Source organism: Lutra lutra, chromosome 6 (assembly GCF_902655055.1).
Source record: "Lutra lutra chromosome 6, mLutLut1.2, whole genome shotgun sequence".
Taxonomy (NCBI): domain Eukaryota; kingdom Metazoa; phylum Chordata; class Mammalia; order Carnivora; family Mustelidae; genus Lutra; species Lutra lutra.
In genome coordinates, this window is record NC_062283.1 from 65,008,061 (window position 1) to 65,033,831 (window position 25,771).

Here is a 25,771-nt window from a genome sequence, read left to right on the forward strand (position 1 = left end):
AGAGAGGAGCTATTTACTCAGACTCTGTATGGAGCCCAGCACAGCAGGCGCTCAATAAATATTTATAGCTGCTAAGGATTTAGCACAATAAATACACATAACCGCAGTGACAGAAGTGTAATGAGCATGGCACACAGCAGCTGTGCTGGCGGCCATTGGTGGTAAGGAGCAGGGAGAGAAGGAGTTACTAACGAACCAGAAGTGATGAGAGAGGAGGCTTGGAGGACCCTTCTTTTTTGTGTTCCCCACAGCAGTGGGTGAGTGGAAAGCACCCCAGAACCCCGAGCAGGTCTTCATTATGATTTTCTGGGTCTTGGGCACTTTGGCCTTTGAAGGCTCCTTCACTAAAGACAAAAAAAAAAAAAAAATCTCTGCTTTTTTCTTGGGCCTGGAGGCATCCTATCCCCAAACTACCCCCAGCCTAACCCTAGAAGGGGAGCAGCTGGACTGGAGGAAGATTCAAGTGTTGCTTCCTAACCCCAGCTTTACTTGCATTCACCTCTACCCACGTGACCTACCACAACAGAATTTCTTCAGCTACTGACAGAGATCCCAGGGGTGCTGAATTCTGGAATATGTTTTACGTTTTCCAGATCCATTCTTTACCAAAGATTCTTTTGAGAACAGCCGGTTGTGACTTAAAGACAGTCACAGAATAAGAATTATAATGGGTGACGCTGTTTGGCGATTTCACTATGTGCTCAGCTCTGCCTAAGTGTTTTACATGGAGTGACCTAGTTAATCTTCACAACTCTATGAAATTATCCAGTTTCACAGGCAAGGAAACCCAGGCACTGAGAGGTCAAGCAGCTTGCCCATGATCACACACTAGTAACAGCCAGGATTCGAGTGCGTGCGATGGCTGGACTCCACAGTCTGTGTGCTTCCCACTAGACCCCTTCTCTCGAAGTCAGGCTTCTTAGAACAGCAGTTCTCCAACTGGGACTTCTGAAAGGGTCTTCCTTTGAAAGGTTTCTATAATTACTCAGCTTTGTTACATACTGCTTTGACTCCCACAATACCTTGAATCTTTGTCTTTCTAGAATGTTCTCAGTAAGCTCACCAACCCTAGATGCTGAAACCCTACCCCCTACCATTTAAGGCCATGATTATGCTACCCCCTTCAAGAAGTGTTCCGTTGCTCTAGTTAGGAGGAATGTGTTCTGAAGACTCCTCATAGCATTTTGCCATCCCTCTCTCTACCCTCAGTTTCCCCACTTCCAAAATGGACAAATAGTATTACACTATCAAATGGTGTAAGTGAGATAACATGCAAAAGGGGCCAGACACACTGTGGACACTACCCGCCACCCCCGCTGGATTACAGTTAGTCAGGTATGTGTAAGCTCCTCCCGAGAAGAGGGGGGATGTCCTGTCCAGTTCTCTCCATCCCCATGTCTGCATGCCCATGAACAGTGTGTGCTCAGCAGAAGCCCAACTGAGTCCCGGCTGCTGAGTTTGGCAGGTCCTGTGTCTGGGGGTGGTGGAGGCTGTGGGGGTTAGTATGGAGGGTTGTAGGAGGGAGGAATTGGCTGCAGTGTTCCAGATCTCCAGACAGTCTCCAGGGCAAAGGACAAAGGAGCAAAGAAGGAGAAGACAAAGAAGATAGGCAGAGGCAGAGGGAGACAGGGAAGGGTGGAAGATCATGGGAAGAAAGGGGGACAGGAGGGAAAAGGAGACAAAGGGGAGAGATGAGTCTGTAAACTGAAAAAAAAAAATAAATAAATAAAAGGAAAAGAAGAAACCCTGTGAGGTTTTCAGACTTGAAGACAGAGACATGCCCCACACTTGAGGGGCTAGGGTGGGAGTGGGCTAGGGTGCTCATGGGGCCTGAGTCTCCATGCCCCCATCTAATCTCATTCAATGGGCTGGAAATAGACCTGAATAGATGACTGTCCCCTACAACCGCACACAGAACCCAGTTGCCCAGATGTGGAAACTGAGGCACAGAGAAGACAAGTGGCTTGCTAAGGACCAGGACAGGGCCAGGATGGGGACCCAGGGCCCAGAAGACTCGCACATGCTCTTCCTGCTCTGCTAGTCTGTGCCTGTGAGTCCGGACGCTCACATTCCAACATGAAGAAAGACAATATTAGAGATGCAGAGAGCAAATCCCAGGGTAATGGAGCCTGGTGTTTGCAATAAAAATTTAAATGTGCCGTCCTGGTGGTGACAGTGACTTTTATCTGATCAGCCTGTCAGCGCTTAAGAAGGCCGGCTCTGTAAATGGCAAAACTAAATTGAATTCATATTTACTGCCCTTGAGTCTGTGGGGTTTACTGCTTTCAATGGATTAATCTCTCCCTTCTCTTTCTCCTTTTCCTCCTTTTTGCTCCCCCCTCCCTCTTCCTCCTAGTTTTTCTTACACTTCCAAGTGGCCTTATTATCTGCCAACTCCTTGGGAAAGTTGACAGCAGTGAAGGGCGCTCTCTCTGAGTGCAGACTCTTTTCCAAGTAAACTCTCCACAGCCCTGCCATGTGGCCCAGGAGGCTGACCTGTGTGGACAGTGTCATGCAGGCCCCCTTGTCCTCTGGCTTCCTGGGTTTGGCTGCTGGAAGGTCCCAGCGGGAGGAGAGAGGAGCTTACTTTCTTGGCCGGCTCCCTCCCAGAGGGCAGTTAGTCCACAGATGTGGCCTCTACTCAGGGTCACAACTCCTGTTGGGCCACTCTGCTCCTGTGGCTGTGACAGGCCCGGGTTCCTGAAACCGCCCTCTGCCTTGGCCCCTCCAGGCCTGGGAGCAAAAGGGTAAAGGCCTCTCCTCTGTTGCCAGTTCCCAGGCGCTAGAACTCCCCAACCCTACCCACATCCATGTACACTGTCCCTTCACTAAACTTCCTTCAGGCAACCCTTCCACTCTGTCACCTGTTTCCTCCGAGAACCCCGAGTGATAATCCGTCTCCATCCCTGGTCCCCAGAACTGGGAGGACACAGGAGAGTGACACAGCGAGGGAACAGACAGGAGGGCCTTGTTCCATTTGCTTATTACAAAGTGGGAGGAAGCCTTTTTTTTTTTTTTTTTTCTTTTATGGCTTTTTCTTATGCCTTATGTCTGCTAGGGAATCTGTGAGGGTTATCAAACAGCAAACCTAGCCCTGACGGATTAGTCCTCTTGCTTTTGTATGTCACCTTGTAAGTCTAGGTTGACCATTAGCTGATGATTCTGTTCCAGGACCAAGGAAAGACCAGACAGACCTTGGAGGTGCAACACGGGATTCTCTATGCCCACGTCCCACGTTGCGGTGAGCAACCCCCGGCCCACCACCACAAACAGGCGAGATGAAACAGGCAAAAATAACTCCCATCAAGAAGCCAATTTGATTGTCTAAATTCTTTCTGTTTTAATAATCAGAGGTGTTATTAGGAGCCCGAGATTAAATATGCCATGCTTGATGTCCTAGCAAACACATAATAACAGGGCAGGATAATAACTGCAGGCCTTTGTAATGAGACCCCCTCCTTCCCAGAGCAGCCTGGGAACTTTAATGATATCCCACCCCGGGCTGCTCAGCTGAAGCCCTCTGCCTACCTGCTGGATGGACCGCTTCTGGGAGGACTGGCCCTCATGGGGACCCTAAGAGTGGGCTGAGGAGAGGGAGCAGGACACTGGTAACGCTAGCTCCCAGTTCCAGAGGGAGTACTGTGGGCAGATGCTGGCCATATAGGGATTAGACACAGCCCTGTCCACATGGAGCCCTGCTTTGAGGGGGGAGATATAGCCCTGCCCTTAGAGAGCCCCAGTCTGAGGGGAGATACAGCCCTGCCTCAGGGAGCCCCATTCTGAGGAAAGACACAGCCCTACCCTCAGGGAGAACCAGTCTGAAGGGGAGACATAGCCTTGTCCTCAGGGAGCCCCAGTTTGAGGGAGACACAGCTTTATCCTCAGGGAGCCCTAGTTTGAGGGGGGAGACACAGCCCTGCCCTCAGGGAGCCCCAGTCTGAGGAGAGAGATTTAACTCCTATCTCCAGTGACCTTCAAGTCTGATATCCTAGTGAGATATCGACCCTATATTATGTTCTCCAGCTGGAGTGAACTTTAATGCTCTCTAGTCATTGCCTACCCTGTAGCCTGGATGGCTTGAAGAAGAAAAGCCAATTTTAATTTTAGCCTGAGCCAAACATAATGAGGAGAGTAAATCATAGTGTGAACCTTCCCTAGCCAAATGGAAATGAGTTTTGGATTATCTGCCGTTTTGAATTATCCACCCCACTGCTCCTTTCATTAGCCCGGTCCCAGAGAGGACCGCACACTGAGGTTGCCCCCTGAACATGGGCCCAAGGAAAAGTCAGGGTGCTTGGGGGCAGGGTGCTTATGAGTCAGTGAACCCAGGGGTGCTCTGTGATTTCGAGCAGGGAAGGGTTAAGATGGCAAGAACTGGGTTCTTCGACATGAATTTGTTGTGGGTGTTGGGGGAGACCTAGGGCAAGGGAGAAGGGACTGGAGAGGTCCTGGTGACTGGAAATGCCTCCCTATGTATCCATACCCTCCACATTCTCCCTCTGAGGTACAAATGGAGTGGTCCACCTGGCTTCTGGAGCAGGATGCTTGCTTGAGGCTCCAGGTGATAGCATCCAAAAGGTGCTCGAAATGGGGGCAGGGGGCGTTTTAGAGAAGGAATCTTGAAAGTTGTGACTAAATCAAAGCAAAGATCTCTCTGTGTGAAGCCAGAGCTCCCACACACTCACCTAAGGGCTGGAATAGAGGCTGACAGACAGGGACAGGGAGGAAGGTCAAGGCTTAAACTGATGCTGAGAGCCGCCAGCCCCGTGGGCTGTCTGTGTCCCCTAAGCAGGGACAGATCACAGGCAACCATGGAGATTAATGCATCTGTAGTTGACAACACTGCAGCAAAACAGCATTTGTTTCCATCAAAGCCGAACAAACAAGCTTGCTCTCTCTCCCCTCCTCACACACCATCCGCTCACGGGCAGCCTCATTCACATTCAGGCCCCCATTCGTAAAACCAGGCCCCCCCTTCTCCCTCACAGCCCTCCATTCAGGCCAACACAACCCGTTCACTCACTCACTCACTTACTCACTCACCTCCATTCACAAAACACCCCCTCACTCACACAGGAGGCGCCTCCAGGCGCGTGATCAGTCAGACATGCCTGCTTCTTCACACACACACACCTTTCCATTCACTTTCCAACCCTGGTGTCGGCACTCCACATGCGTGTGCCCATGGGCCTCCCTCAGTCACACTCACTCACACACTGGCTCACAGCCGTCTTGAGACAAGAGGGGGAGTGCTCCACGGCCCTGGTGGTGAGTACATTGGGTGGAAAACAATTGCCATTCAACTCTTGCAACCAATCCTTTTTGTGGGAACTCAGGTCTCCTTCCTTGCCAGAGCTGCTAGGTTTTGTTCTGTTTTGTTTTATTTTTGTCACTGACGAGAATGTGTGTGATTTTCATATCATTTTTTTCATTTCCACATGTGGGGCATTTCCACAGTGACCCAACCTTGTACCTCATACAATGAAAGTTATAATGAAGAAGTGGGCCTTGAGCTGGATTCCCCAGAAGTGGACTTGAAACAAGGATCTGAGTGGAGGTGGTTTTTATTTGGCGGGTGATTGCAGGTCACGCAGGAAGAGGAGTGAGGGTGGGGAAGGGAAGACAGCCAAGCCAATATGGGGTGTGAGGAGCAGAGGACTGCAAAGGGCATTGGGCTCACTGTCACCAGAGACCTCCAGGAGACCGAAGACTGTGCCTCAGAATCATCTCACCAGTTGGGGGAGGGAGTTGAGGTATTTATCCTCCGTCCTCTCTCATGGGGAAGCACTGATTGGGCCTGCTGTCTAGGGCACTGCTTCTCCAGCATGCCTGGCCTGCCCCAGACAAGGGCGAGCGTGTTCCTGCTACAAGTCAGCATGCGCAGGGTGGCAAAGGTGCCAAGGGCTACAACTGGTCACGCGAGAGCACTCATTTTCTGTCAGTCGTTCATTCGTTTTCTCATCAGACATGTCTCCGATGCCTCCTCAGTGCCAGGTGCTGAGCTTGCTACTGGGGATTCAGAGCTGAACAAAATACAGTCCCTGCCAAGAAGGGGTTCCCAGGTGAATGGGGAAGGAGAGAACAAAACACATAATTACATTGCAACACAATAAAACCTATCATGGATGCATTAACACAGAGGCCTAATGCTGTCACTGAGAACAGAGAGGAAGCAGCTCTGAGCTTAATAACTTACTTACGATAACAACTGCTTATCTTGCACAATAGAAGTTTAAATAGAGCATAAATGAGCTCATTCTGCCCTTTTGATGTTTTCGGCATTATCCCCCCCACACACTTTTTTTTTTTTTTTTTTTTTTTTTTTTTTTACCTGTTGCCCATGCTGTCTTAGACCCCTGTTTTAAACAAGTTTATGCCAAAGTTTAGGGATTCAGGATGTGGCCTCTGCCTCCACGGTTTTGTTCTGTGTGCTAGCACAGAGAATGTTCTTGCCTGCTCTGTGTGAGTGTCTTCTGTAGCCAAGAAACTCTCAGAGGAGAAGGGGCTCCCTTGGGGATTCAGCTTCCCCTCTCTCCCTCTTTCTCTCTCACCTCCCTCTCTCCTGCTACCCCCTTCAAAGGAGAAGCTGTGACTCCAACATCAACATAGGAGATGCTTGAGGTCAAGAGGCTGGGCCTCTCCCATCAGACTGGGAACACTGAGGTCTCAGGCTCTCTCTATCTCCAGCACAGACTCATGAGGCTTGCTCCCTACCCTCTTTCTGAAGGTTCTAGAAGGATCTGCCTACAGGGCACCATCTGACAGGGAGCTGGAGAAATCAGCTGTCTTGTGTTAATTCATTTTCTCATCCCTAAAAGGAGCCCCAGTCTCTTACATCCTGAGGGGGCCTGGGTGGTGGAGGTGCTGGAGATGGGGCTGAAAGGGCCAGAAGCCTCGCCCTGGAGCCAACCACGGGGCTGGGGGCAGGTCCCCCACCTGCCAACTCCAAGACCAGAAAAGCAGCCCCCTCAGCTCTTGTCTGGAAGTTTCCTTTCCCTATCCCCTGGCTTCAGAACCGGTCCCTCCAGGGCTCGCCTTGAGTGGTCTGACTTATGGGGAGCAGCAAGGGCTCCAGGAGGGCAAGTCTGGAAAGAAGGCGCAGGCAACTGCCTCTCCTGACAGATCTGAACCCCTCCCACTTTTATTAATTCACACTTTCCTGGCTGGGAGCACGCTGGAGGGGCCATTTCTTTTTACCTGAAGCCGAGACAGGCATCTTACTTGATTTACAGGCTCTAGGGGCGGGTGGCTCCTTGGCTGGTTGCTAAGGTATCTTTTAAATGGAAATCAGGGTGGAGAGATATCACATATATCGTGCCAGCCATCTGCTGAATGTTGCCTCTTCTGTCTGGAACAGCTCGAGGTGCTTCTGACAGGGAGGCAGGGCCCAGGGGCTGGAGGGAGTGGGGAGGAAAGTCTGTGGTTTCACCATGGAGGCAACGAACGGGAACTTTCCTTTTCTGCCGCCATGTCCATTAGTTTTCCGCTTTCAGTCCTTGCCTTTCTTTTTCCCCTTTGTTTTAAATATAAAATCCCATCTGGAGACTCTAATTACAAACCATCAGCCCTAGTTCCACACGCTATATTTATTGCCAGTATATTTAAGTGTGTGCGTGCATGCGTGTGTGTGCGTGCACGGTGCTTGTGTGTGTTTGTGTGTGTGTGTGTGGATCACCACCATGAGGCCTGACAGGTGGGTCTTTCTGAGCCAGTTAGGCCCCTGCTTCTGAGAACAACATCCCTAAGCAGGAAATGCAAGTGCCCAAATTTAGTCAAACAGCTTGGCCGTCACAGGTTATGAAGAATCCCATGATGGTGGCAGCCACTTCCTCCCTGTACACCACGCACATGGAAGCCTCTGGGCTATGGGGTTGGGTGGGGCGGGGGTAGGGGTGTCTGCTTTCCTCCAAGGATAGCCTAGAGCCAGAGAGTCATTGTTCTCTGGGTAGCTGGGAGACCTCAGGCTGGCACAAACCTCTTTGAACCTCATTTCCTAGTGGTTGAAATGGGGATAGCAATACTCAAGGCCACAAGTATGGGAGGGTAGGTTGTTTACTGTGCAAGGCTGTCCAACAAAGGGGCCCTACAAATGCCCTGCAGAGGCACCTGTTCCTAACTGCACACGAGTACCTTATGGACCAGTGGCATCTATCACTTTGCAGAGCATCTGGGAAATCACCTGAAGAAACCCAGGAAGGGAAGAGACACTGTTTCTGCTTAGAGACACGCAGGTTCTTGCGAGCACTGCAGATCCAGGGAAGAGTGTTTCTCCTCCTCTCCGGGGTCCTCTGTCTGCCTCTCCAGGCAGTTCCCTCCCTTCCCTTCTTCCCCTAGCCCAGGCTCATAGACATTCTGAGCAGACGAGCTCTTACTCCTCTGCAGATGGATTCCTTTGCATGAAGGCTGATGTTGACATTTGATACCAGCATCCATTTCACAGCCTCACTTCTGATCCCCATGGACCTCTCTCAGCTTTGCCCACAAATAATCACGGAGCCCCTCCTGCGTGCTTTCATTCGCTCCTTTTTTCCTGAGACTGGACCTCTACTCCTAATCTCCACCTCTCCTTGCTCCCCTCTGCCACCTCCCCCATCAGACATATTTAGGAGAACCGAGTTGTCCCTTCCAGCTCAACTCCCTGCTCCGGAGAGGGAGCCCCCACTCTGGGCGTGCACTAATTATGTGCACCTACACGTTTCCCTTGCCTCCCTCCCAACCTGGGCTTTAAGCTGCTTTTTGTTTGGTTGTGAAAGTCATATATTAAGTGACAGTTCTCAGAATACAACTTTAATTAAGATTCAATAGTCACTTGTCTGTCAGTAATCTTCCACGCTGATGACTTAAAATATATTTACCCAGTTCTATTATGTCACAGCTTTGAATTCATTAGACGTCTGTTAATCCTTAACAAACTTTTAAAAAGCAATTTCCAAGGACAAAACTGTTTGAAACAATGAGCCCCGCGCAGGGTGCGCACCCTGGAGTGTCCCAGGCTTCCCTGCTTGCTGTCGCTGCTGCTCTCTAGCAGAGGACAGGTGACGGGGCTGAGGACAGCCAGCCCCAGAGGATGCTGTAGGATGGGGCAGTCTGTCCACGGTGCGCTGATGCAGCCCAGACGGCTAGCATTCCCAGGGAGAGGGGTCAGGGGAGGATCTGGAGGGACAAACCACAGAGAGCTCGCACAGGCCATAAGCAAGTTTGGCCCTGGACTCCTAGGAACTTGATAAGCCCTCCCATTTCCTTGCACAGCATGATATGAAAATGCTGGACGTGCCTCTTGGCCTTTGGTCACTTCAGTGTTTAGGCGAGAGCTGTAAGGAGGATGGCTTTTTCTCAGGGCCCTAGGCTTTCAGCATAGTACCCCCACCCCCCACACACACACCACACAAACATATGCACACACATGGCTGCCTCCCACTTAACTAGGGAGGGACATCCCTGGATCCCCAATGGGTAGAGGGAACACTGTTCACCTCTACTTAAGAAGACGCAGTAGCCGGAGGAACAGGGACTCCCTGACTGTAGGACCAGAGTGAGTCATGCTGGGAAGGGCAGCTGATGCTTGACAGAAGATGCTTCTGAAGTTTTTTGCTGTGACCACACCTCTCCATAAAGTGGTTTTCTCAGCTGACCGACTGAATGAACCCTGAACAGGATTAATACAGACCTCAGAACCTCAGTGACAATGCCAGAAACTCCCTTGGCTCAGTTCCTACTTCATTTTCATTTAATTGATATTTATTGGGTACTTGCTAGAAGTTGGGTGTGGTGCTAGGCCCTGGGGATACAGTGAGGGGTGGACAAGGTAGCTAAGTTCTCTGCCTTTTGGCATTTACAGTCTAGGAAGGCAGATAGATACGAAAGGAAGGCATTATAATTAAAAGTGCAGTGAGCATCCGTAGGACAAGTATAGAATAAGGGACACACAGCAGCAGAGCTGAATTTGGCCCAGGTTGTGTGGAGGCTTCCTAGAGTAGGTGATGTGGAAGCCATCAAGATGTGGAGGGGTAAGAGGAACTTGGCCAGGCAGGAGTGGAGGGAGGGAGCGAGGCCAGCAAGAGACCAGAGTGTGTTGGCAGTCTTGGAGGAAGATCGAGCATTGCATTTATAAGTGAGAGATGCTGAGCCTCGCTGGGACGTGAAAAGCAACGGAATAGAGAGTGGTAAGAGATAAATAAACATGGGTAGTGGCCATGGCCAGCCCCTTGCAAAAATGTGTCCTTGTGCTAAAAAAATAAGAAGAGGGTCAATGCAGATGGAGAAGATTCCTGTTTGTTTTGCCCGGGTCCCAGCTCAGTAAGGACCTGAAAGACCCTTTGAGCACAGAGACAGTGACAGGCAGAAAGCTTCCACATGTGGACACCTCTGGGTTGGATATTCCTGGTAGGACCTAGGTCAGGGTGGCCAGGACCCCTCAGGGCTGTGAGAGCAAGGATTGGCAGGGTGGGTTGTGGCTCAGAAGAGCCCAGAGCAGAACTGTGTAGAATTAGGCACATTGGCAAGGGCTTTTAATGATGGTGATCGTAATGAAGAAGATAAAGAGGGGAAAAAAAAATCCACCACAACAGAGGTTAGTAAACTTTTTCCAGAAAGGGCAAGACAGTAAATACTTTTGGCTTTGCCGGTCACATGATATCTGCTGTAACTACTCCCTTTTGCCACTGTAGCGCGCACACACACAAACACACACATACACGCCATATCTGTAGACAATATGCAAATAAATGAGCACGGCCGTGTTCTAATAAAACTTTATTTCCAAAAACGGGTGGCAGGCTAGACTTGGCCCTCCGATGTAATTAGCCACCACCTGCTCCAACAGTGCTGTCTAATATGATACCCGATGGCCACATATGACCAAGGAGCACTTGAAATGCGCTCTCAGTATTAAAGACACACCCAATTTTGAAGACTTAGTATGAATAAAAGAATGTTAAATATCTCATTGATAATTGTTATGTATTGCTTACATGTGAAAGAATTTTTTGAATATAGTGGTTTAAATAAAATACATTAAAATTTACTTCACTTCTTTCCCTTTTTATATGCCCATGAGAAAATTTTAAGTTACATTTAATGGCTAGTAATCATCTTTCTATCGGACAGGGCTGATCAGAAACAACACTCTATCCAGATGCAATACGGATTTAGTCTCTGACCCTAAGGGGTCTTAGGTGGGGGATTTACCCTGAAAGACGCAATAATGGAATTCATATCTTCACCATAAAGTCGTATCTGATTGGAATAAGTTTTAAAATTTGCTTTATATCCTTTTAAATCTGCCAGGTGTTTTTTTTTTTTTTTTTTTTTTTTTTTTTTTCTGCACTTGTGCTTCTCAAACTGGGAGCTCTGGAGCCCTACTTCCTCCAGATATTAATGATGGTTGCTTCCAAAAAGGAATATCTTTAGCTTAAAAGGAGGGAAGCAAGGCAGAATTAAACACTAATCCATTTTCTTTACTGTGGCAGAATTCCTCAGCCCTTCTCTACTTGCTAATGCATACAGAGCTTTTGCAACAGCAAGAAAAAGCGGGCAGTGCGTCCCCAACTCCGTGGCCTCAGAAGGCCTTCCTCGGTAGCACGTTGTTCTGAGAGAAGCCACACAACCGGTGTGCAGGATTCTCAAACGTCCAACCCCATTGATGTTTTTAGCACCACATAAATAGAACTAAGTTAGTACAACATGGAATAGTGAGAAAACTGTAAGATTCGGAGGCACAAAGACCTGAGCCAGAGTCCATTCTTCCCTTCCCTAGATATCCATTCATGCAAAAGCACCAACTAGGTACCAGCCAGAGCCTCATGCCCTGAATATGTGGTGGTGAATAAAAACAAGTCCCCTCATCCTGGGGCTTTGTTGCTAGTACAGAAGACAAGCAATACACAAGATGAAACAAATAGACAGTAAGGTAGATCATGATGAGCTCCCAGAAGAGAACACAAAGCAGGAAAGAGGGACATGCACCATCGGGGTGGGGCCTCGGGGAGAAGGTGACTTTTGAGTGAACACTGGAAGGAGGCCATTCAGGGTGGACGAGTCCTCATCTATATACACAGATAAGCCCTTCCTTATGAAAGCCGTTCCCAAAGCCCAAATGAGATGATGTGCATGGAAGTCTGGGCAGAGGACCCAGCACATAACAGGGTGCTCAGAAGAAGTTCCTGCCTTTGCTTCCAGCCTCACCCCCTTCTCCACTTCCCTGAACTCCCAAAGCTTTATCCACCATGTAGATTCTCCATGTGGAAACTTACCTACTTCCCCAATAACCCTGGCATCTCCGGGGCCAGCTCTCTCTTTGTCCATGTCCTTGTTCCTTATGAATGTTGGTCCAGTTTGATTTCAGGCCGTCAAAGTGCTTCAAAATACACAGAACACACTTTTCAAGTCTGATGATTATCAGATGAACCACTGGTATGGAATCATCCCTCCATTTGTTCAACACATTTATGGAGCACCTACTGTGTTCTGGGCACCGTGCTAGATGTGTGGGATACAGCAATTAACAAAACAGACAAAAGAACCTTCCATTGTAGAGCTGACATTCCAGTGGGGGAGATAGGAAATATTCCATAAACATAGTTAGTAAGCAAATTACATAGTCTGTTAGAAGGTGATAAGAGCTAAGGCAAAAAAAAAAAAAAAAAAGAACTATACTACGGGATCGATTGGCAGAAGAGATTAGACCTCACAGGAGCACAGGCCCTTCTCTGCTGCTCTGAAAGGCAGGGGTTAGGGTGATAGGTGAAGCCCTGGTAGGGCATTAGGAAGTTGCCTCTTGACCCTGACCTTGTGTCCTTCCCTTCCAGGCACCGCAGCCTGAGTGACCAGACCATGGAGACCCTGCTTGGTGGCCTGCTGGCGTTTGGCATGGCGTTTGCCGTGGTCGACGCCTGCCCCAAGTACTGCGTCTGCCAGAACCTGTCTGAGTCACTGGGGACCCTCTGCCCTTCCAAGGGGCTGCTCTTCGTGCCTCCTGACATTGACCGGCGGACGGTAGAGCTGCGTCTGGGTGGCAACTTCATCATCCACATCGGCCGCCAGGACTTCGCCAACATGACGGGGCTGGTGGACCTGACCCTGTCAAGGAACACTATCAGCCACATCCAGCCCTTCTCCTTTCTGGACCTCGAGAGCCTCCGCTCCCTGCACCTCGACAGCAACCGGCTGCCCAGCCTTGGGGAGGACACCCTGCGGGGCCTGATCAACCTGCAGCACCTCATCGTGAACAACAACCAGCTGGGTGGCATTGCCGACGAGGCCTTCGAGGACTTCCTGCTCACACTGGAAGACCTGGACCTCTCCTACAACAACCTCCATGGCCTGCCCTGGGGCTCCGTGCGGCGCATGGTCAACCTCCACCAGCTGAGCCTGGACCACAACCTGCTGGACCACATCGCTGAGGGCACCTTTGCCGACCTGCAGAAGCTGGCTCGCCTCGACCTCACCTCCAACCGGCTGCAGAAGCTGCCCCCAGACCCCATCTTTGCCCGCTCCCAGGCCTCTGCCTTGGCCGCCACACCCTTTGCTCCACCCTTGTCCTTCAGTTTTGGGGGGAACCCACTGCACTGCAATTGCGAGCTGCTCTGGCTGAGGAGGCTGGAACGGGACGATGACCTGGAGACCTGCGGTTCCCCAGGGGGCCTCAAGGGCCGCTACTTCTGGCATGTGCGCGAGGAGGAGTTTGTGTGTGAGCCACCTCTCATCACCCAGCACACACACAAGCTGCTGGTTCTGGAGGGCCAAGCGGCCACGCTCAAGTGCAAGGCCATTGGGGACCCCAGCCCCCTCATCCACTGGGTTGCCCCCGATGACCGCCTGGTGGGGAACTCCTCAAGGACCGCTGTGTATGACAATGGCACCCTGGACATCTTTATCACCACGTCTCAGGACAGCGGCGCCTTCACCTGCATCGCAGCCAACGCTGCTGGGGAGGCCACAGCCATGGTAGAGGTCTCCATTGTCCAGCTGCCACACCTCAGCAACAGCACCAGCCGTACCGCTCCCCCCAAGTCCCGCCTCTCGGACATCACTGGCTCCAGCAAGACCAGCCGGGGAGGTGGAGGCAGTGGGGGTGGGGAGCCTCCCAAAAGCCCCCCGGAACGTGCTGTGCTTGTGTCCGATGTGACGACCACCTCGGCCCTGGTCAAGTGGTCAGTCAGCAAGTCAGCGCCCCGCGTGAAGATGTACCAGCTCCAGTACAATTGCTCTGACGATGAGGTACTGATCTACAGGTGAGCCAGGGTGGCAGCAGGGCAGGGAACTGTCTGGCTGGGGAAGGAGGAGGCACTGGGGAGGGTTTGAACTGTTCCCACCCATGCCCCTTCTCCGAGAGGTGCCTTGGGGAGTCGTGGGGCGAGCTGTGCCCTTGGTGCAGGTAAGAGGACACAGAAAGCACACCGACTCAAGTGTAGGAAGAAAGGAACTCCGTGGGTAGCCCCAACAGATGTGTATATAGGAGGACCTGGCTCCCTAGGGCATGGCTCTGGCAGGTGGGCATGTGACTATGAGCCTGCGAAAAGTGGATCTGGCCTTTACCCAGACATGCATGTAGCCATGCTTCAAGCACAAGGTCAGGAAGAGTAGAATTCGGATCACAGCCCCGCCACTTGATAGTCATTTAATTCTCCCGGCCTGCCTGTTTGTCCCCATCTGTAAAATGGGAACAATGTGTACCTTAATCTGGACACTTGATTGCAGGAAATGGAACCCAATCCAAACTGGCTGAAGAAAGAGAAAGGGAAAAGGGAGAGGTAGGGTATTGACTCATGTAGTATTAAAGTCAGGAAGCTGCTCCAAGCTCAGCCAGATCAAAGGCCTTCCCACAGCATCCTGTGTTCTTAGACTTTCTTACCTTCCCTAAGCTCTACTTTCTTCTGGTTGGCCTCACCCCCCCACACAGTCTCTTCCGTCTGAGCAGCCCTCAAGGGAGGAGAGCGTCCTTTTGTCCCACTCACAGCTGGTCCCACAGGACACCTGGATGAGCTCTGATTGGCAAAAGCAGGTCACGGAAGCCTGGATATTACAGGTGGGGTCATCCTGTCCAACCCCCTGCAACCCCGTGCTGGCATCTCTGGGCACCAGTCTGGCAACAGAGATAATGATGTTGACCTTGTAAATGTATGGTTTGGACCAAGGGGTCATTTCCTGGGCCTGGTAGAGAGGGAGGTTAAGACTAAAAACCTGCCCCAGAATCACCTCCATCGTTCGGAGGGAGGAGCTCACAGAGTGATAGCTCCAGGCCCCAGGGTCCCGGCTCCCACCGCGGATGAGTTCCTGTCTCAGCCAGCTTCAGTTTTCGGTAAACATGAAGCACATGGCCAAGAATCTCACTGCTCAAGAAATGCCTGGTTTCTTTGGAAATCCTCTGTTTTCTTTTATGCTTTTATTTTATTTTATTTTATTTTTTCAGAGGGAGAGAGAGAGTACTGGAGAGTAAGTTGGGTCCAGAGAGAGGGAGAGAGAGAATCTTAGGCCAGCTCCATGCGCTGTCTGATGCGGGGTTCGAGCTAATGATCCTGAGATCATGACCTGAGCTGAAATCCAGAGTCAGACGCTTAGCCGATTGAGCACCCAAGTGCCCCTTTTTTATGCACTCAAAATGATTATTCTGAGAAGTGATCCCATAGGCTTCATAGACACACAAAGGGTCCCTGGTGCAGGAGCGGTCAAGAGAATTGAGAGTTCTTCTGGCTCTGATCTCAGCTGATGAGTCTCTGGGCGGAAATGTGTGAGGGAGAAGAGCTCATAAGGAAGGCATTCATTCCACAAAAGGAGTCTCTGAGACTGGGGTGCATCATGGAAACTGGTGGAAACCAGGGCAATTCCCTGGCCTGGCATACGCTTGCTTTGTCTGGAGAGCAGCTTCGCTTCTCCAGATGTACAGAAAGCAGCGTTAGAACCTAAATTAAATGTTTGCACACACACACACACACACACACACATATAAAGAGATCTATAGATATATCATTAAGCCTAAATATACATGTATGTATTTTTCTAATTATAAAAGTAATAGTCACTGTAGAAAATTTGGAAAGTAAAGAAAATGACAAAGAGAGAGGCATCTAGGTGGCTCAGTTTGTTAAGTGTCCAGCTCTTGGTATTGGCTCAGGTCATGATTTCAGGGTCATGAGATCGAGCCCTGTGTCCAGCTCTGTGCTCAGAACGGAGTCTGCTTGGGATTCTCTCTCCTTCTCCCTCTGCCCTCGCCAACAAATAAATAAATCTTAAAAAAAAAAAAGAAAGAAAAGAAAATGACAAAGAGAGAAATAAGAATTATCTGTAACCCCACCAAAGTTAATTAGAGGCATTTTGCTTCTCAGTTTTATTTCAATTCAGAACAATATTTATGGTCAGTCTAGTTTGTATTTCTTAATTCTTTGCACGCCACATTATAGCTTGTTTAGTTCCCATGGTAGTAAAATGTTTTTCACTTCTTTGTACCACAATTTCTGTACCAATCTTCTACTGTTGAACATTTAGCTTGTTTCTCATTTTGAACATTGGAAGTAGCGCCTTGATCGATCATTGTACCTAAATATATCTGTGCAAGTTCAGTGATTTCCTTAGCTTATTTTTCTAAGGGTTGAATTACTGGTTTAATGAGTAAATTATAATCTTTATACATTGCATGTAAATATTTACTGACCCCCCCACACCGGTGGAAGGTGACAGCGCCCATTTCGACCACACCTTCGCCAATGACTGAATATATAATCACGTTCATCTCTGCCAATTTTATAGGTGAGAAATGGAACTTGTTTTAATTTGCATTTCTCTGATAACTTGTGAGGTTGACCTTTGGGAAATAAGTATATTTCTTCACTTGTGAATTTATTATATGGTCTTGACTTTGATAAAAAGTGTAGAAGTGAAATGCTACCTGCTCTGAGGCTCGCACAGGCAAAGGGCAGAGTGAAGACAGTGCAGTGGGTGATGGGGGAAGCAGGGCTGTTGGTGTTCAGACAGCAGCATGCCCAAATGGTGCCCCTCCCTGGGGACCCCAGAAACCCAGCCTGGGGCATAGGAGAGGCTGGGGTTTGGCTCCTGATGTCTCTCAAGACAGAATTCGAGCGGCTTACATTTGGTGGCTAAGAACCTGGAGACACTAGGTTCATGAAAGTAAATGAAATGAGAGCATCAGAAACCTTGGAATTAAAAATAATAATAATAATAATTTAAAAACAAAAACAAACAAACCCTGCTGACTTCCTCTGAGGGTGGTCACAGGGACCGGAGGAGACAGAACTCAGAAGGCTCTCCAAATACTGTGAGTGCGCAGCTCGTGTTGGAGGTACATGCATCATTATCATTATTATTAGTAAAAGTAATAGTGATGGTGAGAGGAAGACCATTATCTTGCCTGCCGAGCTTGGGGGAGGAAACGGAAGAGGAGGGTTAAATACACAATTCAGTCTGAGTTCCAAAATCTTAGAGAAAACGTTCAGAGTGAGACTAGGCAGATGACAGGAACGGCGATGGCGGGTCACCGTCTTTGCCGGCTTACTGCTTCTGACCCATCGCTCAAGTGCAGAGTCTGAAGTAGAAATGGCCCAGAGAATCAGAAAGCTCTCCCCGGCTCCCGCGGCCAGAAAGAAGCAGGAGGGATTTGAACCCAGGCCTTCTGGAGTCCGCGCCTAGACTCGGCTCTGTAGCGGAGCCGCCCAGTGCCCCGACAGCCACTCTGGCTCTAGAGAAACAGGGCACCGAAATAGGCAACGGAACTTTTAGAAAATGAACTGGGGCTGCACTGTGGCTTCTGACATGCGCAGAGTTGAGCAGGAAAGTGTACACAAGAAGGGAAGAAAGGCCCAGAGCGGAAGAGGAGGAGGCGTGTGCGCTGTGCGGAGTGAGCCAAAGGCAGCCCAACGAGGCTTTTTAATCTGTGTTGGTAGCAAAAAGGAAAAATGACAACAGCCTGCTGGATGGGAAGGAGTTTGCAATGAGACTAGATGGGAGCCAACAGGCCAGCCTGGCCTTTTCGGATGGGCCCCCGCCCTCGGGGCTAGGAGCGCAGAGACAGCAGGGAGGGCACGGATTTGCGCTGAGAGCTTCTTCGAGCCGGGCACTATTATAGCAAGGGCTTTATGCGGACCAACTCATTTAGTGTTTACTATACCCAAGAAGGGAGAGCTATGATTATTCCACTTTCCATTTAAGAAACTTGTCCAGGGTGTGATACAGGGGCAAGGAGCAGAGACAGGATCCAAACAATCCAGGAAGGGCAAGACCTATACTACTGAGAAGGAATAGAAGAATGTGGGTGGGTCCTGGTCCCCAGGCCCCCAGGGTCCAGTCCCAGAGTAAAGGAAGGGGTAGATGAGGTTCCCGCGCTGTGGGCGTGGTCCTGAGGCAGCACGGACAGAAAGAGAAGCGCCTCAGATGGGAAAAGGGCGGATATTCTGCTTTTCCAAGAATAGACTGAGTAAAGCATAGGATGCTAGGCTGGGCATGGAGTCCCTGCCAAATTCTAGAAAGGATTTCGCAACAGATGGCGGTAAGTCCTCAGAAAAGAATGCTGATTGCCAGGGCCCAGCATGGGTTCACAAGGAGAAAATCCTGCCCCCTTGCTGATCTGTCTTCAGGAGACACTGTGGACCCGAGGCTCGGACGGGCATGCCTCCCCATCATTAGCGAGGGCAACACGTCTCTGTGGGCATCGTCCTCCTACAGAGATTCTCCACTGAATCCCAGTCCCATGCGTCCCCACGGGGAAGTGGATCTGAATCTCGGGGAATGCTAAGTACCCTTGGAAAATGTCCTAGGAGTTTCCACTGGCTGTGACTCACTACCATAAACAGAGCTTATTACAATTTTACAGGACATTTGACAAAATCTCACTTTGTGTTTGGGACAAAATGGAGAAATGCGTGCTGGTGAAATGCACTTGAAACTGGTCATGTAACCAGACTGATACACTGATGTGAACGTGCAAGGAAGCCTCTGCCTTGTGCCTCCTCTGCTTCTGTCCCCGTTTCTGTTCTGCTTGATTCATTTTCCTATTGTCGTGGATAATGACACAGAAAATGTGTATTCCCTTCCCTCTGGTTCAAGGACTCAACTGAACAAGCACAAGGTGGGGGAAATCTGGCTTGACTGGAGTTTTGTGTGGCCTAGGCTCTGAGTTTTCATTGATCTCAAGGCCATTACACCTACAAAGTGATGGAGATGCTGAGACTTCGATGGTTTTTGATTGTGTTAACAGGAGGAAAATGCTCAGCTTGTGTGAGATTCTGATTCTAACCACTGAATCATTCAAGCCAGTTGGAGCAGAGCCGTGGACTGTTTGATACAGGACGGCATGGTCTTAAGTCATTTTACTAACTGCAGTGTGTCCAGAGATCAACTGATGAGAATGGGATTCTGGAAGCTCATAGGAGATGGAGGAAGGTTACCTTGGAGATGAGGTGACTCAGAAAAGAAGACCTACCTCCCTTAACTTATTCAAAAAGCTTAGGAGCAGAAGAGCGGAAAACACATGAACACATGCACGCACATGCACATATGAAAGTGGGCATCAGCTCATTACAAGGGAAAAGTCCAACAGCAACAGCCTTACATACCTCTGTCATTACTCTCCATGTGGTCGTGAAATTTGGTTTTGCATCTTTCTTTCTCTCCAGCATGTGCTTTCCATGAGTACTCATCTTTGTACTCTCAGCTCCTAGTAAGTCCTGGCCCACAACAGCTACTGGGTCAATGCTCAATGTACTTAACAGAATGGAAATGAACATCAGGGCTTCCCAACAACAGAATAAGTAGAGCTGCCACAAAGTAGTGAGTTGCCCATGCCAGAAGGGTTCAAGCAGAACTTGGTTGACCAGGGACACTGAGGGGGCAGCCTGACTTTAAGCAGGTATGGAAACATTTGGCTTACATGATCCCAGACCTGATGGTCTCTTATTCTGTGCAAGACCTTTATAATCCCATGATTGAGGCAATACAGTTATTACTTTTGCTAAATCCACCTGCTTTTACCAGCTGGGTCTGATAATCTAACATCTTACCTCCCAGAGTTAGGGTGCCCTCTGTCATAGAGGTTTGAGCCCCAGGGCCCTAAGGTCACAGACAGGGACTTTGAAAGGGGCTCAGATTGTCTAACCAGAACAGGACATGAATCATCAAGAGGTCATCATTGATCCACATCTGGGGCCATGGGGAGCTGTGAGCAGTTTCTGAAAACATCAGGTTCTATTTCACATACCAGGAAGGGGGAAGCAGCCATAGGTAATCCCAAATCATGGATAACTCAGGATTTGAATTTGACTATGAAATAGGGTCTTGCTCTTTTATCAGATAATTAGCTCCTAATTATCTAATGGTTCTTGCTGACCTCCAAGGCATTTGTCCTCCCTGCGTACACATGGCTGAGCCCCGCAGTGGCCTGGCATGTTTCCCATGTGACCTGTGAGGGCCAACTCTCCCATCTCTCTGCCCCAGAGCCTGTCCTTTCAGGAAGTGGCCAGCATTAATGAGGACAGTGTCAGAGCAAGGAGGAGTCACAAGGGGAAGAGGGAGGGTGGCAGAAGAGGAGTCAGAAAAAGGGGGGGCCTCCCTCCTGCCTGGAGAAGACAGCAACCCGTCCCGGCTCAGGCTCATCCCTGATGTGACATGGAAAGTTAAGTGACCTGCATGTCATTATCAGCCCAAGTGACATTCACAAACACTTGTCTCCAAGAGTCATCAAGAACATCTGTCACCAGGCGTGATGTTGGAACCGTCCCCAGGAGGGCTAGGGGAATAGCAAGCATGCCTCTAAAGCACAGTGTGGAATTAGCCAGGATGCAGTCTTGCCTTTCCCTTGCTTATTATGCTGTGGTCATCCATAAGTAGGGCAAGTGATGGATTATGAGGAGACACACTGAAGTTGGGGGATGATAGCAGCCATTCTATGTCCTACTCCCGTTCTGTCTGCAGGCCCCCCTTTCCATGTTGTCTTCTTCATGAATGTCAGACATCACAGCATCCCCCATCCTGGGGAGACTGGATGACCTCACTGAATTTTGCAGTGATGGGGAGGGGGCATCTTCTGCTGTTGCTCTGCCTTCCATCTAAGGAAAGGATAAGAGGGACAATTTGATCAGGTCCCACCCCATCAGGATCTTATCAGTCAACACTTAAGTGGAGATCTATCTCTTGTCATGAAAAGACAGCCATCTCCACCATGGGATGGAGGGGAATTTACTAATGAACCTGAGACTTCATGGATATGGAGAGAAATTGGTAGGGACAATTGTTTCCTAGAGGGAGGAGGAGCCCAGGTACAGGACCCACTGTCCTGGGGATGCTTCCCCAGACACTCCAGCTTCTACTGAAAGTGTTGATTGAGCTCCCACAGGTAAAGGAAGAAAAAGATGTGAAGGAGGAAACTGGGGTGGATGGGTCAAGGGAAGCTTTCCCAGCAGCTTGCTGGTTAGAGCTAAAATCAAAATCAGCCTGCCTTGGATTTTATATGTTTCTAAATTTCTTTCACACTATTAAATTACTGAAACCTGACATCCACAAGGGAGGGATGGACAGGACAAAGATAAGGCTCGTTTTATAGATGATGAAACTAATTATCCCACGAATTGAGTAGATTTCCCAGGATTTCCAAAAATACAGAGGTCTCCTATGTTCAGTACCAGGTAGCATGCTGTGGAGCACATCTCACTAACGGCACATGGTTTTTTGGCTAAGGCTATAGACTTGGGCCAAGGAGCACCAACTATAACTTCTCCTTCTGAGAAGGGTGGGATAAATCACTGGGAGTCTGCTGGATTGTTTCTCGCAGCGTTAGTTGTTTCCTGCATTTCTAGGGCCTAGCAGTGTTGAGGGAGTGTGGAACAGGAGGGCCAGTGAGAAACTCGGATCCCACTCAGAAATAGCCTCCTGGGACCAGCTAGCCAGAAATCAAGGCAAGATGAGGATTTCTGTGTGGTACCAGGTAAGCCATTGTGAAATAACTTAGTTGTTAGAGGCATCCCAGAGGAAAACAAGTCTGGAGTAAGAAGTCCAGAGTGGCAATTAGGATGAACAGAAAACTCAACGACTTAATCTCATTAGTGTTTATACATCTCTCATGTAAAAGAAGTACAGTGGAAGAGAGTTTAGGTCTGGTTTTCTGGATAGCATGGCCACCAGGGGCCTAGCTTCTTCTAGCTTGCTGCCCTGCCAACCTCAACAGTTTCTGTCCTTAAGGTCACCTCATGGTGCAAAATGGCTGCTGAAGCTCTAGCTATCACATCTCCCTTCTATACACAACAGGAAAGATGCAAAGTAGAGACCAAGAGGGCAAAAGGAAGTTCCCAGAAGCCCCGGCCAATAATATCTGCGCACATCTCACTCACCATAGCTTTCTCTAAGGGAGGCTGGGAAATGTTTGTTTGTTTTTTAAAGCTAGGCACAATGTACACCCATTAATATAGAAAAGATAGGGAAGAAGCTAGCACTTCCAGAACCTCAGTTTACACTCCACCTCTACCATGTGCTAGTCCTGGGACCATGAGCAAATCATTTCATTGCTCTTGGTCTCCATGCTCTCCTCTGTAAATGGGAGCAGAGATTTCTCTCTGCATATTTCCTGGGATCGTGGTGCAGACTAAATGAGGTCATGTATTTGAAAACACATCTTTCATAGTCAAGTGTGCAATGCTGACCACATATAAGTACTTACTGTTATTAGGAGCCTGCCTGCTTTCCCATCTTGCCCCTCTTCTTGGCCCTCGTCTTCAAACTGCCTCTTATGGCTCCAGTCTTCAAAGCCATATTCCAAGAGAGCTATAAACTTGGAAAATGATCTAATAGGGTTTTAAGAGATCAAGGCACAAGATGCAAACCCTTTCAGAAATTTTTACAGTTCAATTGGGAAGACCCAAAAGAATGAATCTCTAATGGTGGAATTTCAAATCCCCCAACACACTTCTGCATAGGGAAGACATTTTTCAGGGGTGCCTTCCAAGAGCATTTCAAATCATATCACTACCTTTCTCATCCTTCCTTTCCTGCTCTGCACAAGAAGATGACAGTGCTCAAATTCAAAAACCTCCAGGGCATCTGCTCAGAGGTGACTAATTTCTCTACTTGTCATTCCCTTTTCATTTTCAGAAAGCTCTGGCTGGAGACATCTCCGAAGATAGAAATAATTAGCAGGAGTAAAGGGATTATAGTGTATATCTGGTCTGCCTTGCTTCTGAAATGTGACTTTTCCCCCCGTTGGTAAGGAAGAACTGAGAACCAGCCCCTTGTTAATTTTATTATACCTTTGGTTAGTCCATGGGTGGAAGTGGGGATATCATTTATTTCACACCAGGAAAACACCAAAGAAGGCTCCCAGAGGGAGGGCCTCAGCTGGGAGGAATGTGTGGTGCTGGGGTCAGTGCAGGTGGGGACGGTCATCATAATGCCATCAAATCCTTATCTGACAACTTGCCCAGGTTGGTTCACAGCAGCCACCTCCTTTCAAGAAACACCAGGGGTGCGGAAGGTGTGACACCCAGGCACCCTGACCCCAAGCCCCAGGTTTCCACCTCACCAGTGTTCCCCGATCCTGGCTGCACACTGGAATCTTTTGGGGAGTTGTATCTTCCCTCCGAGGGATTCTGAGTCAGCTTGGGGTGGAGCCCAAGCATCAGTGCTTTTAAAGCTCCCCCAGCGACTCTGACGTGCATTCAGCATCATGCCACATGCCAGTGAAATCAGATGTGTGGGCGGCCCTAGTGGGCCGAGCCGCTGTGCATCCCACGGCGCGGGAGGAGCTCGGGCTGGTCTCTGAACTTCCGGTACGGTGAGAAGCCAGACCTGCTCATCTCACCTCGTGTAGACTTTGCTTCCACCTTAACATTGAGATAAAAATCCCTTAGAATGGGGTTATCTCCCAAAAGATAAAGTACGCTCAGGCAAGAAAAGCACCTTGCACACTGCAGTTGCGGACTCAGGGACCCCAGACATGGGCTCTTGTCTTTCCTGCTCTGAGCCTCAGGCTTCCTCTCTGCAGAATGGGGATAGTAAGGGTCCTACCTACCTTACTAGGTGGCAGCGAAATGGAAGGAGATATCAGATGTGATGAAGAGCATCTTCATAGAACGCCAAGTGCTTCTAGTGGCAGAGATCGGACTATAGTGAATTCATCAAATTTAGAGGGTTGTTTTTTGTTTTGTTTTTCTGTCATGTAGCAGAATCCCAGCTGGAGGTAGTTCAAGGCTGATATGGGAGTTCCATGGCCTTCAAGGACTGAGGCTCCTTCTGAAGGTCAATGGCAAAATCCTTACCACATGACTCATGTCTTCTATTCTCACTGACACTTCTGCCTGGGGACTCTCCAGCAGCACAGGTGGACGTGCAGGGGACCTGCCATCCCCAGGAGCCTCACCAAGCCTCTGAAACTGGGAGTTGGAGGATTCATATCCCAGTTTCCTCTTCCTTAGATGATGGGGGAGGAGGATAACTGAGGCTTGTTCTGTGCTGCCTACAAGAGGGTCCAAGTGGGATTGAGCCCCTATTGCCCACAGAGGAACCCTACTTAGTGGGAGCCCTGTAAGGACTTCCTTGCCCATCTCCTGACCGAAGAGTCCTGGGCCCACCTCCCAGATAAACTACTGGTATTAGAATCCTTGTCTCTCGGTCTGCTTCTGGGGAAATGGAACGTCATTAGGCACCACCTCCTGGATGGGTTAGCCCCCAGAAGTCCCACCCCATGACTCTGCCAGAGGCTGACAAAGGTAGTCGTCTGTTAGGCATATCACTGCCCCAAATAAAACCAGGGCTCTGCGGGGAAGCTGGGAGGGGGCGAGGAAGACAGGGAGGCACACAGCTACTGCAGAGTTGTATGGGGGAAAGCTTTGGTGTCATTAACTCTTCTTGGCACCTGCCTACACAATCCCAGAAACCAGTAACCAACATGGAGCTGAGGCCAGCCTGGGAAAGATGATCCAGGCTCTTTTTCTGCCTCTCTGAGTGCTCTTTTCTCATCTTTGGAGACAGGGAGACAGAGAAAAGCAAAGAGGGATGTCTTAGTTCTTCCCAATTAGGGCTATGGTCTGCCATGTGCATGTGTGATGGAAGTGGGCACCCTGTGGGGGACAGAAGGGTTCAGGACATGAAGTCAAATTAATGCCCATCATCTTCTAAGTCGCTGAGGTGGTGGGGGCAGAGAGGGAGCGGGCAGAATCACGCAAACCACAAACTGCAGTGTGCTAGCCCAGGGTGAAGGCAGGGCCACGGAGACGTGCAATATGGATGAACAGCTCATTAACTATTTACAAAGGGGAGCTATTTCTAGCTGGGGTGGGCTCCAAAGAAGGGCTCCGACTCGTTCTGTGGCTGTGGGGCTGAGGCTATGGGTGGAAGTCCTGATCCAGATGTGGGAACTGACTTGTATTGCGTTGTAAAAGAGATAAGTGTTTGGAAATTAAACGTCATGGGGAGCTATGAAACACTTAACCTTGTAACATGGTAATTAGTTAGTGATGGTACTAAGTTTAGGGCCTTTCAGTGTGGTAATTAGCCACCTAAAAGGTCAAACTCTAAATGAATTGCTTGGTGAGCTTTATCCACTTGAGCTTTTTCCTGAGCTAACTGAAGTGAATTCACACGCCTGGGTATGGAGTGGGGCATGTTCTAGGAGGTGGGGCTTCTGGAAATGGAGTGGAGTGGAGTGTAAGGCATGTTCTGCGGAATAGGTAGGATTTGGAGGGAAGAGGGGAAGGTGTAGCTGCTTTAGGTGGAACCGGTAAAGACAGAGGCAGAGGCAAGAATGCTCAGTCCTGGTCAAGGACTTGTAAGGGCTGCTGGT

General features: G+C 49.4%; 1 protein-coding gene across 1 annotated transcript in view; it reads left to right on the top strand.

The window, feature by feature from the left end:
* Nucleotides 1-25,771, top strand: part of LRFN2 (leucine rich repeat and fibronectin type III domain containing 2) — a 169,815-nt gene that overhangs the window by 118,943 nt on the left and 25,101 nt on the right. The window contains exon 2 of the mRNA XM_047731920.1: nucleotides 12,807-14,231. Within this exon, the coding sequence (XP_047587876.1) occupies nucleotides 12,832-14,231 (1,400 nt within the window). The 5' untranslated portion in view covers nucleotides 12,807-12,831. The remainder of the gene's footprint in view (nucleotides 1-12,806; nucleotides 14,232-25,771) is intronic.